Genomic DNA, 18,493 nt, shown 5'->3' on the forward strand with positions numbered 1-18,493 from the left:
TTTGCATTCACCTTGGAACTGGCCTTTTGACTCCAGTGTTCTTGTGTTCAGCAGTATTGTTGTCTTTGTCTTTGGTGATGGTCTTGATAGAAAAGATGACTCTTAGGGTAACAATGAGATTTTTTCAGTTGGTTTGCGGTTTTTTGTTCTTGCTATTTGACACAGCTTCATTTTGTCCATGCTTGCCATTTGACAAATGTGACAAAGACGATGTTAAAATGTGTAAAAATACAAGGTTGTTGGGAAGGAGAATAGCAGATAAAGGCTGCCTGAGCCTACCAGTCTACAGGTCAGTCATTCCATGTAACTTGATGAGTAGGAACAAAGTGGCTCTAAGAATGAATAGACAGCTAAAGCCAAAGTCTCTGAAAGCAGTTGGAATGAAAAAAATAGAACTGGGAAATCCTGTTGTACAGACTTATCTTAAAGTGAAAGAAGGAAAGGTCAGAGTTAGAGGAGCTGGGGGATGAAGGGATTTCCTTTCCCATGCCTTAAGTCTTAGCTCTCACAACAAGATTTGACAGTTTTCTTTGTAGAGGAGTAACAGAGAAGTTGTTAGGCTGCATTGTAGACCTATGACATCATACAGGGCACCTTAGACAAACATATGTGTGTTTTCCTCTTGTGTTTTGTCTGAGAAAGAGTTCTGCAAACTGAAGTCCTAAAATAGTCTTTTGCTGCTATCACACAGTAATTATTTTTGAAGTGTTTTACCATTTTATATCATGAATTATACAAATTCATATAAATGATCACTGCTTCTCTGAATAACATTTAGTAAGTATTCATTTATGGATTATTTCACACTGCTTCACAGTGAATAATTACAACAGAACACACGGGAAATAGCAACTGTGTATAATACAAATGAAGGCAGGGCCCTCTAGTGACCATTTAGTTAAGGACATGTCATTTGACTGTTGATAAGCTTCAGTTGTGTGGAAATGCTATTGAGACACCAAAGTAGTTTATAAATGTTTTTTAAGTGTAATTTGGCATTCACAGTGAGCAACAAGATATACGTGTTCACAGGTAACACATTATTCAAGATCAATATCTAGATGCCCTTCTGCAATTTATTTTGGTGCCTAGACTAGATGTTCAAGTAGTGATCCACAGTTCTTCCAGTTTACTAAATGCAACAGTTTTGAAATTTAGCGGAGGATGCTAATACAGCACCTGTCACCCATGCCTTTCTAAAGTTTGGTTATGTTAGTTAAAGGTAAAGGTATCTCCTGTGCAAGCACCAGGTCATGTCTGACCCTTGGGGTGATGCCCTCTAGCGTTTTCATGGCAGACTCAATACTGGGTGGTTTGCCAGTGCCTTCCCCAGTCATTACCATTTACCTCCCAGCAAGCTGGGTACTCATTTTACGGACCTCGGAAGGATGGAAGGCTGAGTCAACCTTGAGGCGGCTGCTGGGATTGAACTCCCAGCCTCATGGGCAGAGCTTTCAGACTGCATGTCTGCTGCCTTATCACTCTGTGCCACAAGAGGCTCGTGTATGTTAGTTAGTGCCCTTCATTTTGGAAAGATTAGCAGTTAATAACAAATAACAAAATAACAAACACCTGCCATGGCCACCTATACTTCAACCTTTGAAAGTGCTAAACTGGTGCCATGCCTTTAGTGCATGTCGGTCGTGTTGTTTGTATGGAATAACAGCCCTTCCTAGTCCATATCCTGTATAATGTCTGAGACTAGTCCCAGTAATTAAAAGTTCTGTTATTGATAGAATAAATAAAATAAATAATACCAACATCCACCACTTCCATCTCTACTTCTTTGTACTACAGTATAACTGGCAATGTTTAACTATTACAGGTGATTGATATCACATGCACAGGAATGGAACCCAAAGTAATATAACTTTAACTGTACAAATATTCAGTCTAAAGTGTGCAAAGTCGCTCCTGAGTTTAGTCATAGTCACTGAAAGCACAGCCTAGTTTCCGCCCATTATAAACAAGCTGAAGACTTGCTTGAATTGAACCTTGGCAAAGAAGACACTGATTTCAGTTTAAACATTACCAGCTTGCCTGAATAATGCACTGTTTGACCATATCTAACAAATCCAGCATATAGGAAACTGCCATGCTGTGTACTTGTTTGATCACACTAAATGCCTAGATGCTTCAGGGGGTGAATTGTAAGAGAGACATAAGTTTCATCTGCCATCAGTCCATGTAACTTGTCTTTTTGACATACTTCATAGTGATTTAAAATGTTTAACTGCATATTTAGAGTAATACCATTACCTGTGTTACATTTGCACATTTTTTTCTGTTTATCTGAGACATTTTTTATGTCAAAATTGCAGGTGCTGCTGTTTTTTCAAGCGAAGGAAAAGGAAAACCATTCAGCGTCACAAATGACTTTGGAAGAAGACAGATCATGGGGAATTACTTACTTGCTCATCTGCTGTCTTGTGAAAGTCATCTTTATAGTGACCACATGTCTTTCCAGCACCTCTCTTTCAATGAGAAGGTCATAATACATACTTTGGTTTGATTGTCCAACATTCATAACTTATTTTGGACCATCCCTTCTGGAAGCTTTAAAGCTATATCAACATACTTATTTGACCACTATGATACTGGACCAATGAGAAACAAATGCTGCTTTTTCCTCAGCAAAACTAAACTGTCATAGAGAATATATTAGCTAAAGACTAGATATTTCATAAACCTGGCATGTACTGAGGTTTTTGTGATGCCATATTGAAAGCAGTTGATTTCCAAAAGAACAATACAAATGAAAACGTAATAACCCAAGCACTTAAAGTAAGTCTTGATTTGAGAGGGTTTTTTTGCCGGTAACAACTGCATTGATTTCCCCCTACATTATTTTGATGGTACTACATTTGCAAATTTCCATTAAATCTTGTAAGAAAACATGGTACTGTCTGCTCAGTGGTACCGAAACAAAAGCAAGACGAGTCCTCTGATTACAAAATTTAAATACTATTGTTTCCACAGGAGGGATGAATCAGTGTCGGTAAATATGGGTTTCAAAATCTGCTTTTGTTGTGCCTCTAATTGACATGCAGTGTAGTAGAAGTGGCGATTGTGCTTGTACAGAAATACAAAACGTTTGTATAATGCAGATTGTGCTTCTGGATATGTCTGACATCAAGACTCAAACTTCAGCAGCCAAGATGCTTAGGAGTTGTGAAAATACACTACATGGAAATAACTGTGAACATGAGTAAATGTAATGGGGATTAAATCTCAGAATTCTCATCCAAAGTTAGTGCTGTATGACAACTTTAAAATGAAGGACTGGATGTGCCATGTAACAAATTTAGATCTGTAAATTATTTGCTATTTGATTTCAGAGAAGAAATGGAAATGGGTTGGATTTAATACTGCCTTTAATGAATGCTAGCTCATCACTCCTGAACTCTGCTGGGGATTTCTGGAATTTTCTTATTTTGGTGAAATGTTGCAATGCTTCTAAGACACAGTCAATAGAATTGGTCAGGTACTTTCCCCCATAGTTCCTTTAAGTGCCTGTATTATGAACAAACTAGCTGTTCAGTAGAAAAAGCAGCCCTTTCCATTTTTTCCAGATCTGCTTCATTTAAAGCCATAATGACAGAGGTGTGCTTTTGTCATGTTTAGCTGCCAGTATCACAAGGAGACTGAATAAAGGAAAGAGAATGGCTGGACAGATTTGTTGACCAAAACTCAAATTGTGTATGTTGTATTTTTAAAAAGTCTCCTAGAGCTAACTTTTAATAACTTTATCAGTGCATGCCTTTTGGCATACTTATTTATTTTTAATCTCTTGTGATAACATTCAAAATGTGTATTAAAATGGATAAATGCACACCTTTGAATTCATTATTGCATTTACAGGGATTGTTTTGTAATTTATTTTTTCCCTTAAAAGCCAAAAGTGCAGTGCATTGTCTTGAATTAGGTGCACATAACTGTTGTGCAGATCTGGTCATGGTTTGTCACTGTTGCTGTTTATGGCTTTAGTAAATCCTTGACTGAAAAGCTTGAACCTGACCCATAAAAGAATAAACTATATGAACTTCGTTGAAAGTTTCCACTTTTACCTGTTTGTATTATTGACAATGTCTTAAACTTTCGAGATTATGAATTTATTTTTACTTTTATTTGAGCTGAGAAGGTAGATGGTGAAACTTGGCCATCTTAATGTGAATATTTTCTTTGCAGTATTTGACCAATTTTTTCTCCATAATATTTGTAAATACACACAGTATCTATTTCTTATCATACACCTGTGTCACTCTCAAGGGTTTCTTTGGCCTGTACAGTGTTTATATGATATAAACTTGCACATAACAGTCTGTAAATTAATACAATTATGGACTTGAAGGTTAAAAAAACAAAATCTGTTTACTACAAAAATCAGAATCTCAATGTTGCTATTCGGCAATATTTTTAAGTGCTCCATTTTTAATGCTAAAGGAAAACCTTGTCCTAGCACCACATTTGGTTAATAGTAAGTTATGCAGTTATGTTCAGGTTAAGCCAACAATGTTTGCATTTATATGCTTTTCCCTGTCTAAACTAATTAAATCAACATTGCCTGAATGTCTGAATAATAAAATACATCCCTGTTTAAAAGTATGTAATGGATGAAGAAGAAAAATAATAAAGGTAGTTTTTTTACTTGTGTCTCCCATCTTTTCAGCAACATCAAACTGATTAAGATCTGATGCATGAAATAAACCTCAATAGACAATTTGTTATTTGAACTTGATATAGTATTGTAATATTGAAGAGCTACGTTATACATTATTTTAGTTTTGAAAATGTAGGTGATTCTAGAAATCTTAAAATTTGGGATTCTGTTTGGAATAAAGTAAGAGGGATAAAGTATAGAAAGGATTTATGCTGATTTCCTAATACCTCTAATAAACTCTCATGTTTATATGTAGGGACGTTCTATTAACTTTAGTTCATCTAAGTTCTTAGTGACCTGTACTGTTCATCTTCATGGTTTCTGTCCAGACACTCGTGGGACTGCACGATTACAGCCAGCCTCAGAAAAGAGCCTTTCTAAAGCCAGCTTGATGTAGTAGTTAGGAGCGCTGACTTCTAATCTGGCGAGCTGGGTTTGATTCCCCGCTTCTCCACATGCAGCCAGCTGGGAGACCTTGGGCTCACCACAGCACTGAGAAAGCTGTTCCGACTGAACAGTAATATCAAGGCTCTCTCCACCTCACCTACCTCACAGGGTATCTGCTGTGGGGAGAGGAAAGGGAAGGCGCTTTGAGACTCCTTCTGGTAGAGGAAAACTGGTGTAAAACAATCAACTCTTCTTCTAAAGAAGCTTCTGGAATGCTCCCCACTCCCCTCTGTCTTCCTACCTAAAGTGTCACGGGAGTGTGCACTCCTCCCCTCAGTTTCTCTTTTGCTGCTGTGAGAAGATGCTTTTACATGCTGTTTTGGGGGGCTTTTTAAATTGGAATAAAAGAGATTCCTCCATGGAGTATTCTGAGGATTTCAGTGCTATAAATGGTGGGATGGATCTATTTTAAAAATGCAAGAAGTGTGGAGCAAAAAATGGCCCTGATCAACTATCATTCTTCATGCCTCCAAAGGCATCAGAGGAAAGAGTGGCAAGACTCAAAGCTATACTATGGGAGAAAGCTCTGAGTGCCCTGAATTCTTGGGGGAGGGGGAACAATCCCAGGTGGACAAGGATGCGATTACCCATTTGGTGACTTCAGCACTAACAAACTTATTGGAGCTGCAATCTCATTCACATCCAGGTCATCATTGGAGCCACCTCTAGAAAGGGTTAAAAAGAAGGCAAAGACTTGATGTTGACTTGTTGACAGGTTCCCCTCAGAATTGAAGAACTCCATCACTGCAGACTTGCTTTCCCTTTGGACCTTGCCAATCCTCCCTGCAGTGATCTCAACAGTTGGTATCGCCTACTCCATCACAGAAGATTTGAAGCTGCATTCAGAAGAGTTGATTCAGATGTTGATAGCTCTAGGTCTGCATTGCAATCTCAAGCAGCTGAAGTTGCTGTACACTCCTCATTTGGATCCTGCCGTTATCACTCTGGCCATCTTGGCAAAACCAGATTCAGTGCCAGCATCATCAAAGAAAGTAGAGAACTTCTACAGATGACAAATGATTTTTTATTCAGACATCTTCATGTGAATGCCATAGTATCAGAGGTCCTTCCAACCAAGGGAAGAGTCAGGAGTCATTTGTCTACCCTCAACAAGGAGGGAAGACTATTAGATCTGCTGGGAAGATCTACTTGGGAGCTATAGGACTGATAGTGGCTAACGTTACAGCGATCATGGGCTGTTATCAAATGTTATTATGGGGAAAGGTGTCATAATTTCTATAATTATTACCAGTAGATAGATAACAGTGTAGCTAAAGTCTTAATCGCAGGAATAATGTAGTTCAGAAACAAACATGCTAAATAAATAGTTTTAACAATTTTTTTTTAAATGTCACATTTGTTGTACTGTAGGAAAAAAGTGCAGCTGGGCCTTGGAAATACAAAAAGGCCCAGATTGGCAGTTTAAGTTCATTTTCTGTCTTGGTGTGCAGCCCCACATTGGGACTGCACCTACGCAGGCTGGCCACGGAGAAGCCTTCTATAACAAAACTTTACTAGAGGGCACCTGCCCCTCCCAACCATGCATGCATGAATTTTCCCAGTGGTCAGGCACATGACCTAGGAGCAGAGCGCCCATCTTCTTCAGTTCCCTTTTCACTTGGCACAACTAGTAGATGCCTTCTAGACTTGCTCTGACATATAGATCGCTCTTTGTGATCACCAATCTAATTAATTGTGGCCTTCGAGCTATTCCCCAGAATGGCTTTGCAAGCCATCTTTTAAAAATGCAGCGCGTGCAGCGCTAAGATGCCGATCACAGACAAACACGTCCAGTGCCCCTTATATGTTTGGGCAAGGGACACATGGTAGGTGCCTGGCAAATATGTCAAGTGTTTTACAGCTAAGGCCTGATCAGATAGGGCATCTCAATTGAAGGCAGCCTTGTGTGAGAAATGTCCTGTTGACTGCTGTACCTTCGTTATCAGCTTCAGATCCTATTCTGTCGAAGTTGACCCATAAGACACCGTACAAAGCAAGCCTCCTAAGAGACCCACCACATTGGCGTCTGAGGCTCACTGTATGATCTAGTTTGCTGAAGTTCATTCTTTCAATGGGGAGGGAAACCACATTAAATAGTTCTGGTTCCAGAAATTGATTCAGTTGGTTTCCAGAATGTTAGGAGAGGTTCTTTTGATTTGTATACATATGTTACATCATATCGGTTCCTAGCCAAACTCACTTTCTGGATCTGACAAAAAAAACAAAAAACCAAACCGAAAATAAATTTTCTTGATATTAAAGAATTGTAAGCTCTGAGGCTGTGAGTATTATTTAGATGAACATTCATGCAGAAGTAATTCAAAATGAGCTTGAAATAGGAGTCTCGTATAGGCAACTTTTCCCAGATAAACTGAACTATTAGAAATGAACAGGAAATTTCACAGAATTTTCATCAGAATTTCAGGTTTGTACTTCTTGGTTTCCATGGGAACTTATTAATATACAGTTCATATCCTTTTAAAATTTGTTTCTGTTTCATTTTTGTGAGTTTCAATGGACATGCTCAAGTAAAGAAAAATATATACTTTATAGGAGCTCAGATACTGCTTAAAATAATGGAAATCATTCCACAGTTTATTACGTAAAGCATTTGAAATGGCCACATGCAGTATCAATACAGATGAAGTAATAATGGAAATAAGTAGAAACCCCAAATGAACCCAGGAAACCAGCTATTATAGACTTCAGGACATATTTTATTTATAAGACAAGCTAGAAATATGGTGCATTTAGTTTTACAAGGACCTGGATTTTATGTGACCTTTGGATATGGCTATGAAATAACAGGTCTTCAGTAAGCTTGTATTGCACTTCAAGCAAAGTAAAAAGCTTGGCATGAAGTTACATAGTGAAATCGGCAAGTCATATAGCCAAAATGCTTCATGTTAAGCATTAATAAATGAAAGAGCTTACTGTGTTGAATTGTAAAGGTCACATGTCAATAAGGCACTTTAAGGCAAGCTTTTATATTAGTCCATTTATAATGCATAGCAACACATTACAGCTAACGTGCTATGTATGTGCTTGACGCATTCTGATTTAAATGTGGGCTAAAATATCGTACTCCACATACCCTTTTCTGTGCACTTGAAATTAAACATGGATTTATTGGTTCCTTTATTATTTTAGTTCCTATTCCCTATCTATATTTTAGTGGTTTAATTAAAAATATAAACACTATACAATAGTAAGCAGTATTATGAAGTCTGTAAGCAGGGAGAAAGAGTAACCCTGATCACACACTTTTATGTCTACCTAGCCACAGGTGCCTTGGTGGTTTATTTAGATATTTATATCTCATATTTTCTCACCAATGGAGACTCAACGTTACTTATAATATTATTATCTTCTCTATTTTAGTCTCACAACAACAACTGTGTTAGGTAGATTCAGGTGGGCAACAGTGTTGGTCTGAAGCAATAGAACAAAATTTTGAATTCAGTGGCACCTTCAGGACCAATGAAGCTTAATTATGGGTATAAGCTTACTTAAAGGTAGATAGAGGATAGGGAGTTAATTGTTAGAAAGGGCTAATTAGAATCAAGATGCATAAGAACTGGGCAAGAAACAGCTAAGATTTGGTTAAAGCAGTTGGTAAGCCCTGTGAAGAACAGCAAAATAGCATGCAAGTACAAGAGTTAAACAGATGTGAGAACTAAATTTAAGTCAAGTAGTACCTCCAAGACCAACAAAGTTCAATTCTGGGGCTCAGTGAAAACGGAGAGGCTTAGTATGTGTAGATGTACACTTTTTCAGATACATTGAACCAGATTTCCCCAAACTTTACATATAGGTGGGGAGAGTTAGTTGTCAGGAAGGGCTAATTTAGGGATGGGCACAAACTTTAAATTTTGCGAAGGTTTGTAGTTCATGAACTGTGAACTACAATGAACTTTTCTATTTCCCAAACTAGTTTGGTTTGTGACATGGTAGAATGCTTCCCCTGAAAGCTGGAGATGCCATACTGGCTGTGGTGCCCCAATTACATTGTCTTATCTGCCTGGCACACATGTTTCACTTGTTGAAGAATGATCTGGGCTTTGGGGGCACTGTCAGAGGGGCAACCTGGGATACACCCCCCCCTTCCTGGGATTGGGGTGTTAGGTCAGTACTGACAGCCACCCTGTCTTTCTGTTCATGCCTTGCAGATGGCCTTAGCCACTGGGTGCCTAGGATGAGGACCTACATACTCTTATTACGAACACCCCTGCGTGCCATATGGGTGAGAATGGTTGCTAAGGGTGCTTGTTGTGGATGAAAGAAGCCCCCTCCCCCACCTCCCATAGGCTGCATACCAAAACCATCCTATCATCCCCTTGGAGCCTGGCTGTAGCAGGGCATCCCCACAGCCTGTGGGGCATCCCCACAGCCTGTTCAACTTTCAGTAATCCTCTCAGATCCCTTCCCTCTCTCCCTCTAACTGCAAGATGGAAACAACAGCTGTGTGAGCTCCCATAGAGCAGAATGAGAGCTCTCTTACTGACAGCCAGCACTGACTGTCCAGTTTTGGAAAACCTCTGTTGGTGTTTCCAGAGCTGCAGAATTACTCCCATTGCTTTGACAATCGATTGATCAGCTCCAGTGTGTCAGCCACAGATGCCGCTAACGTACCCCACCACAAACTGCTGAACCTCAGAAAACCACGTGGAAGGGCATGGGAGGCCTGTGCAGGCAAAATCACACAAACCTCAGCTCACCAATTATGACTCACTTGATTTTTATGATGCTTTAAGGTTTGGGTGCTGGGTCGTGCTCATCCCTGATTAAGATGCATAAGTACAGCTATGATAAGTACAGTTGCTAAGGGTAACAATGTATGTGGTTTTATTCATACTTTGATGCTGGTCAATGACCGTAAATAAATCATCCAATCTAATTTGTAGATAGTAGCAAATTAATGCTAATGCAGATAATAAAAGTATTTACAACAGATGTAAGAACCAAGTTTGAGTCCAGTGGGACCTCTAAGACCCAACAAAATTTATTTCTCTGTATAAGTGAGAACTTGAATGACTTAGTGTGTGTGGTGAGATAATAACTGGATATCTCTGTTAAGCTCTGGGGGTTCCTTTGTCCCGAGTGTTATAATAATTTATTTCAGCAATCTCTCATTTCAGTCTTAAATTCTATTGGGTATATGTGGCAGCAAAATTGGCATCTGGGTTTCTTGCAAGGCCTGGTACCAGTGTCTATGTTCAAATTAAAGGTAAAGGTAAAGGTATCCCCTGTGCAAGCACCGAGTCATGTCTGACCCTTGGGGTGACGCCCTCTAGCGTTTTCTTGGCAGACTCAATACGGGGTGGTTTGCCAGTGCCTTCCCCAGTCATTACCGTTTACCCCCCAGCAAGCTGGGTACTCATTTTACCGACCTCGGAAGGATGGAAGGCTGAGTCAACCTTGAGCCGGCTGCTGGGATTGAACTCCCAGCCTCATGGGCAAAGCTGTCAGACGGCTGCCTTACCACTCTGCGCCACAAGAGGCTCTTATGTTCAAATTAGATGTTGTATTATTATAGGCGAGTTGTTTGAGATGGGGGAGGCTGTATGTGCATAAGAAAAGTTCCCCCTATACATGTGAAAGGGAACGGTCATTTCCATCTACGCCAAGTGGAGCTACTAGTGCCCTGCCTGTCCTTGGTACATTTAGCCATAGTGATCCATGCAACGGTCGCTTCCAGGTTAGACTTCGCTCTACATAAGCATTCCCTTGGCTTTGATCCGGAAATTGCAGCTGGTACAAAATGCGGCAAGGGTCCTCACTAGGAAACCTTGGAGGACCAATATTCAACCAGTGCTAAAACATCTGTACTGGTTACCAGTCTGCTTCCGGGTCAAGTTCAAGGTCTTGGTTTTAACTGTCAAGGCTATACATGCCCTGGGTCCTTCCTATCTATGGGACTGTTTATCTGCTTATGCCCCCCGCAGAACACTTTGCTCTGCGGGTACGAATCTGCTGGTTGTCCTGGGCCTCCAGGACGTTCACCTAGCCTAAGGTGACCAGACTTCCTGCCTTTTGCGGGACAGTCCCCCATTTTGGGCATTTGCCCCATGTCTTGCGGCATTTTCTAATTGTCCCGTGGCATTCTCCAATTAAAAAAAACATTTTTATTTATTTATCTTTGGCCGCATGCCCAGCAAGCAGCACAGCAGGCAACCCAGGCTCAGGAGGCCCCTGCGCAGGAGCCTGGCCTCCTGGGCAGGGCTTCCTGGGCTGCTCTGCTGACACCTGCTCGGGCAGCTCTTCCCAGGCTTCCGCCATCACTGCCACCATTGCTGTCGCCTTCGCCCCACCGCCGCCCTTCTGAGGCCGGTCAGGGGAGAGGGAGGGTGAGCCCGCCTGCTGCTGCCGCCACCACCATCACCACCACTGCTGTCGCTCCACCGCCACCCTTCTGAGGCCAGTCGGGGAGGGAGGGGTTAGGGCCCGCTTGCTGCCGCCACCATAGCTGCGGCAGCGCGTCCCGGATATCTGGTCACGTTAGCCTAGCCTTGATCAGGGCCAGGGCCTTTTTGGCCCTCGACCCAGCCTGGTGTAAGGAGCTCCCAGGAGAGCTGTGGGCCCTGACAGAAGCATCAACATTTTGCAGGGCCTATAAGAGGGAGCTCTCCCGCCAGGTTTTTGGTTGAGGCTGGGGAGGAAGAGCTGTCCTGGGATTTACGAACTAGAGGTCCCACATAGTGGAAGGCGCTGTGTGAGATCCACCTGGCTGTGCCAGAGTATTGATGCAGTTGGGGTAGGTGATCTAGCAACTGGAATAGGGGAGGGATGTTGTTTCCATCATCTGTTTTTACTATTATTTTATTGGGGATTAATTTAGGAGTTTTATGGAAATTGTTGTATTTTATCTTTTATCTTTTCGTAAGCTACCTCGGGCTGACTTTGTCAGGAGGGGTGGTGTATAAATTAAATTATAAATGAAAAATAGAGTAGAATTGCAGAGGATATGTTGAACTGTTTTTATTTGAGAGTTGTATGTGACCACTAGTGGTTTTCTTCTATTGTCTCTTTTGGGCCTGTCTTGCAACAGTTTTCTGTTGGGGGGAGGGGTTAAATTAATCAGGTGGATACTTCAGTTCCAAAAATGTTTGTTGTTCATCCCTGAGGTAAGAATTTCTGTCTGTAGGATCGGAGCAGATATGGCTGTAGTGCAGAGCCTGGTAACTACCCCCCCCAAAATATGCAGGGCTTGAGGGAAACTGTTTCAATGTATCTGAATATGAAAGCTTATATGCAGAATTAAACTTTGTTGGTCTTAAAGGTTCCATTGGACTCAAACTTTGCGTTAGGTAGATTATTCTGAGAAAGAGTGAATGGACCAAGGCAATTATACCTTTGGGGAGATTTATTTATTGCACTCAGTATCATACTTCTATGACTGGTCAAACTCTGCTATAGTCTGATATTCTTAGAGGACTGCAAAACAGTTTCTGTATAAATCACCACCTCCCTGGAATGAATTAATATAAATAAATAAATATATTTTTAAAACAACCTGATAAAGTCCAAAGTCACAGAGCCTGTGTCTGGATAAGTGACTGGATTCTTTATTTTATTTATTTGTTATTTATTTATTTATTTATTTATTAGATTTATAGACCGCCACTCCCAGCAAGCTGGCTTGCGGTGGTTCACAAAGTAATAAAAAACATAAAAACAGATCTCCCATAAAATACCCCAGTATTAACATCTAAAAAACTCTAGCATAAAAATGGTGGATAAAAAACTCCTCCCAGGGTTTGGCCCTCTGGCATTGTTCCAGTGGTTGATGGTCAAAAACCAGGGTATCAGCTGGGGACGGCCATCAGCAGCTCTAATACTGAATCTGAACTCAGGGGGGATCAGATCTCATACCCCAAGGGGGAGTTCATTCCACCGGGAGTTCGGGAGTTCATCCGGGAGTTCATTCCACCAGGTAGGGTCCAGGACCAAAAAGGCCCTGGCTTTAGTCGATGCCAGGCATGCCTCCCGGGACCTAGGACCCTCAGCAGATTCATATCCACAGAGCAGAGTGCCTGCAGGGGGCATAAGGAGGTAGGCGGTCCTGTAGGTAAGTATGGTCCAAGCCATATATAGCCTGAAAGGTCAACACCAGTACCTTGAACCTGATCTGGAAACAGATTGGTGGTCTGACCATGGAACAATGTTGTTATAAGGTAAAGGGAAAGGTATCTCCTGTGCAAGCACCGGGTCATGTCTGACCCTTGGGGTGATGCCCTCCAGCATTTTCATGGCAGACTCAATATGGGGTGGTTTGCCAGTGCCCTCCCCAGTCATTACTGTTTACCCCCCAGCAAGCTGGGTACTCATTTTACCGACCTTGGAAGGATGGAAGGCTGAGTCAACCTTGAGCTGGCTGCTGGGATTGAACTCCCAGCCTCATGGGCAGAGCTTTCAGACTGCATGTCTGCTACCTTACCACTCTGCGCCACAAGAGGCTCTTAATGTTGTTATAGAAATTAGCTTATAGAAATCCAGAAAGGAAGCAGCATTGGTTGACATATTAAATTGCAAATTGCAAAAATGTAGCAAAGGTCAAGTCCTTATTCTGTTGTTTACTTGTCTTTAAAAATATGTTCTATCCCTCTGCTTTATATCTGAATTGCCAGATGTTAAAGATATTAGCCTTTTCCAGTAATCTGATTAAGGAGACTGTAGTGAAATACATCTTTTTATCATCTGCAAGTGCACATTTGAATTATTTAAGAACTTTCTGGTATATACTATTCAGATCTAATAGCTCATTAGTTTTTAATTTTATAATTCGTTTTGCAACTTTTTGTAATCGCTATTTGACTGTTTTCAGGGAGAAAATCAACAATGTGGGCATTGGCATCTGTCTAACAGCAGTGAAGACCTCTGTACAAAAAATGTATTCATCATCTCTGCATCCTTACTTTACTCCTTTAGCAATTCCTTCATTCCTTTGTCACCTAAGGGTCCAGTCATTTCCTTCCTGGCTTCTTCTGAAGCATTTTCGTTATCTTAATATGGTGCTCAAATTCTGTTTTTAATTGCTCTTATCAACTCTCATTGCTACTTATTTTTGTTCTCATCATTTAAGCTAAGTTTCCTTATCAAAGGCAAATTTGGCTTTTAAGGTTTCGTGTCCCCGCTTGTTAATCATACTGATAGTCTCTTGAAAATGCATTCTGGTAGATTAAAAAGTTTTACCTGAATTTTGATTTATCATGACTTTACATTGTTTGTTTTTTGGCTATTTATTTGTTTATTTATTTATTTGGATTTCTATACTGCCCATTCTATTGATTGATTGATTGATTGATTGATTGATTGGATTTTTAAGCCACACCTCCTGGCAAGCCAGTTCGGGGTGGCTAACAACATAATAATTATATAGAAAATTAAAACTTTAACACAGTTGCTATATTGATTAAAACAATTTAAATAATTTAAATGTTTCTTAAGATTCTGTTGACACAATAGTATCCAAGCAGCTGCCAATAATATTCCTCATTGCAGGGGAGAGGTTCATCATGATTACTTTTCACATGCCATGACCAATTAATCAATATATTATTTATTTATTTTATTTATCTATCCTCCGTATGGCACCCTTTTAAATACTTGAAGATGATTATCAGATCCCCTCTCGGTCGTCTCCTCTCTAGGCTAAACAGACCACACTCCCCCAAACTTTCTTCATATGTCTTGGTCTCCAAACCCCTCACCATCTTTGTTGCCCTCCTCTGGACATGCTCTAGTTTGTCAACATCCCTCTTCAACTCGGGTGCCCAAAACTGAACACAAGTGAGGCCAAACCAGAGCAGAGTAAAGCAGTACCATCACCTCCCGTGATCTGGACACAATACTCCATTTGATACAGCCTAAAATTCCATTTGCGTTTTTAGCCACTGAGTCACACTGCTGACTCATGTTCAATGTATGGTCTATGAAGACTCCTAGATCCTTTTTGCACATACTACTGTCAAGACAAGTCTCCCCCATCCTATATAGGTGTATTTGGATTTTCCTACCTAAATGCAGAACTATACAATTGTCCATATTGAACTTCATATTGAACTGATGAAGGGTGCTTGCACTCGAAAGCTCACGCCTTGATTAAATCTTTTTTTTTTTTTTATAGAAAGTTTTTATTTTTGTTTTCCTAAGTTAAAAACAATGAGATACATGCAATCTATATTGTCAATACAGAAAAAAGAAGGCTATGATCTTCATTTAGTACACTTGGTTCCCTGTTTTAATCCCCTTTGTATTATTTTCCTAAATAGTTCAGGTAAGGGCCCCATTGTTCTTGAAAGGCCTCTTCTATTCTTCCGTTAACTATTAGTGTCAGTTTGGTCATCTTGGCAAAATCAGCTAGTTTATTCAGCCAGTCTTCTGTCGAGGGTAGTTCTTGCGTTTTCCATTTCTTGGCCAATTCTAGTCTTGCTGCCGACGTCGCGTAGAAGAAGAAGCTCTGTGTGTGGGTTGGGAGGCACTGAGGAGGAACACTTAATAACATAGCTTCAGCTTTCATAGGGAATCTAAGACCCCACATTTTCTGCATAATAGTATGTATTTTTGCCCAAAACTTATAAACTTTTTCACATCTCCACCACATATGAAAAAAAGAACCTACTTTATCATCACATTTCCAACATTTGTTGTTACAATTTTTGGCAATTTTAGCGATCACTTTTGGTGTTACATACCACCTATAAAACATTTTGTACCAATTTTCTTTAAGTATTTGACTGTTAGTATACTTTGGTATTCTAGACCATACTGACTCCCATTGTTCCATTGTCACATTAGTCTCAATATTTTGCATCCATTTGATCATACATGGCTTTACCCGTTCCATTTCTGTCTCGTACCTTAATAACAGTTTATATATTTGGCCCTGTAAATGTGGTTTATCTTGGATTACTAAGTTTTCAAACTCTGGTATTGGAGCCTCTGGATTTAACGGTTGCTGAAACTCTGCTTTGAATCTAGATACTAGTTGGTTATACTCTAACCATTGAATTTCTACTCCTTCTTTCTTTATTGTTTGTATATCCTTGAACTTACCAGTCTTTTTTTTTTATAATGATTTTTTTTATTTTCATAAAGATAGAAATATAATCATCATTTGAGAATATACGACCCCACATTGACTCCACAGTGATATAAACTTTTGCCCAAAACTCTAAGAGCCATGAGTCTAAGAGCCATCCACATTTCCACTACATTAAAAAAAAAAAGGCCTGTTTAGATATACAAAAGAAAAGTTATTATTAGTCAACTTACTTGAGAGATCGTAGACCTCACATTAACTGCTTGATACAATCTAAGAGCTATCCTAGCAGATATTTCTAGGTTTGAGTTAGATGCTTAACATTAAACATTTCTTATAGCACAGTATGAGTTTTGGCCCTGTATCAATACCCTGATGAAGGGAGAGGAAAGTAGGGCTTTGCCTTAAAGATGTACAAAGAAAAAAAATTACAAAAGGATTTCATAATTTCTCCTTATCCTTAATACAGATACATCTACAAACCATTTATACTTGACCCATTCTAAGAGCCATCCTGACAGGTATAAGTTGAGAGCTTTGCATTTTACATTTTCAGCACTAATGATTATATTACCTATATGCCTACAAAAAAAAAGAGACACTGCTTCCCCTTTTTCATAAAAATGGAAATATAGAATACAGTAAAACATTAAACATAAAACAATATGAGCTTTCGGTCTTCTTAAGGGGGTCTCATCTCGAGGCTTGCTACATCTTGTCGTTCCCGTAAAATTATATTCTGTCCCAATGGCCTTTGGCGTAGAAAGTGCAGTTGTACTCTTTCCCGCAGAGTATGCATCGATAAATCTTGAGGCCGTTGCACCTCCTGGACTCCAGTATCAATGCAATTTTTTCCCCAGAGAGATCCTTTAAATCGGTTACTTTCACTGCAGATCCATATTTCTTTTGATTGATTTTTGTACACTCTTGCTTTGAGATGGCTGTATGTCTTTTTAAAAAGGGTGTCCTTATCTGGGCTGCAGAACTCCGGCATCCCATTTTCCGTCTCCAGAATTTCAGATTTCTCTTCTACTGTTGGTTTTCCACCTTGTTTAGAGCTGTCATCAGCCACTGTTATTGATCCATTATTCCTGTTAAAGACGTCTTCCTTGGCATCTTGGATCTCCTTGAAGATATGAATTTCAGATTTCTCTTCTGCTGTTGGTTTTCCACCTTGTTTAAAGCTGTCATCAGTCACTGTTATTGATCCATCATTCCTATTGAAGACTTCTTCCTTGCCATCTTGGATCTCCTTGGAGATATTTTTGATCAATCCATCTAAAAATACTTTGTAATCTTGGGTTTGTATCTCTATTAGATGAGCCAATCTTTTTAACATAGACATGATTTTGACTTAAAAAAAACCCGGCCTCAAACAATTTTACAAGTGGCCAGTAGAGGTCCTCTGTTTTATCCTCTAATGTTCCGGCACAGGCATGTGACGTATTGAAGTCGGTCAAGGCAGAGATTCTCGTACTGGCACAGAGTTCTCATGAGATTTTCCCTCACAGCTCTTATCTCTTATCTCCGAAAACCAAAACAATTACAATAAGAGCTTTTGCCAATTAATTCGAGTTGATTTGAGTCCTTCTTCTGCTTAGTTAGGAGAATTAGCCTGCCTCTTAACGAGGTGGCTTCAGGCAGAGCAGAGTAAGAGGAGGGGGGAAACAAAGGGCTTTGATGCAGGAAGAGAGACGAAGAAAAAAAAAGCGAGAGATACTTGCAGTAAATGATGTTTTGGAACTCAGCCGATGTCCTCCCCTCAGTTCAAAGCGTTCATTTGTGGTAAATCATCATGTAGGGTTGAAGCAGATACTTTAAGATTAAAGAAAGAAAAGAAAGTCCGAGGTAGAAAATGGCAGTCGTCCTCTGGACCTGGAACGCTGACAGCCTATAATCCAGGGAGATATACTCCCTAAAGGATTGGAGACGGCCCCAAGAACTTCCTGGGTAGAAAGGTGAGGTGGGGTTTGCGTACCCCTCCTCTTTTCTGCCAATTGCTTGCACAATTGACCCCTGTCAGGCTTCAGAGATAGCAGAGCAGATGCCCTGCCACCCTCTCAGGACGACATCTTTAGCCACACCCCACGCCTTGATTAAATCTTTGTTGGTGCTACTGGACTCTGATTTTATTGTGCTACTTCAGACCAACACAGCTACTCATTTGAATCTTTCATTTTAGCCCACTTCTCAAGCCTATCAAGGTCATCCTGTATTCTGATTCTGTGTTCTGTTGTGTTTGCTACCCCTCCCAGTTTAGTATCATCTGCAAATTTAACAAGTATCCCCCCTAATCAACACAGGCCCCAGGACAGATCCTTGGGGTATTCCACTCTTTTCCAAGA

The 18,493-nt window shown here is 40.2% G+C and overlaps 1 protein-coding gene across 10 annotated transcripts in view; it reads left to right on the forward strand.

The window, feature by feature from the left end:
• Window positions 1-4,647, forward strand: part of CSNK1G3 (casein kinase 1 gamma 3) — a 95,499-nt gene extending 90,852 nt beyond the window's left edge. For all 10 annotated transcript variants that reach the window (XM_077344423.1, XM_077344426.1, XM_077344419.1 and 7 more), the window contains one exon: window positions 2,322-4,647. In XM_077344423.1, the coding sequence (XP_077200538.1) occupies window positions 2,322-2,376 (55 nt within the window). In that variant the 3' untranslated portion in view covers window positions 2,377-4,647. The remainder of the gene's footprint in view (window positions 1-2,321) is intronic.
• The last annotated feature ends 13,846 nt before the right edge of the window (window positions 4,648-18,493 follow it).

This window comes from Paroedura picta, chromosome 7, assembly GCF_049243985.1.
Source record: "Paroedura picta isolate Pp20150507F chromosome 7, Ppicta_v3.0, whole genome shotgun sequence".
NCBI lineage: Eukaryota > Metazoa > Chordata > Lepidosauria > Squamata > Gekkonidae > Paroedura > Paroedura picta.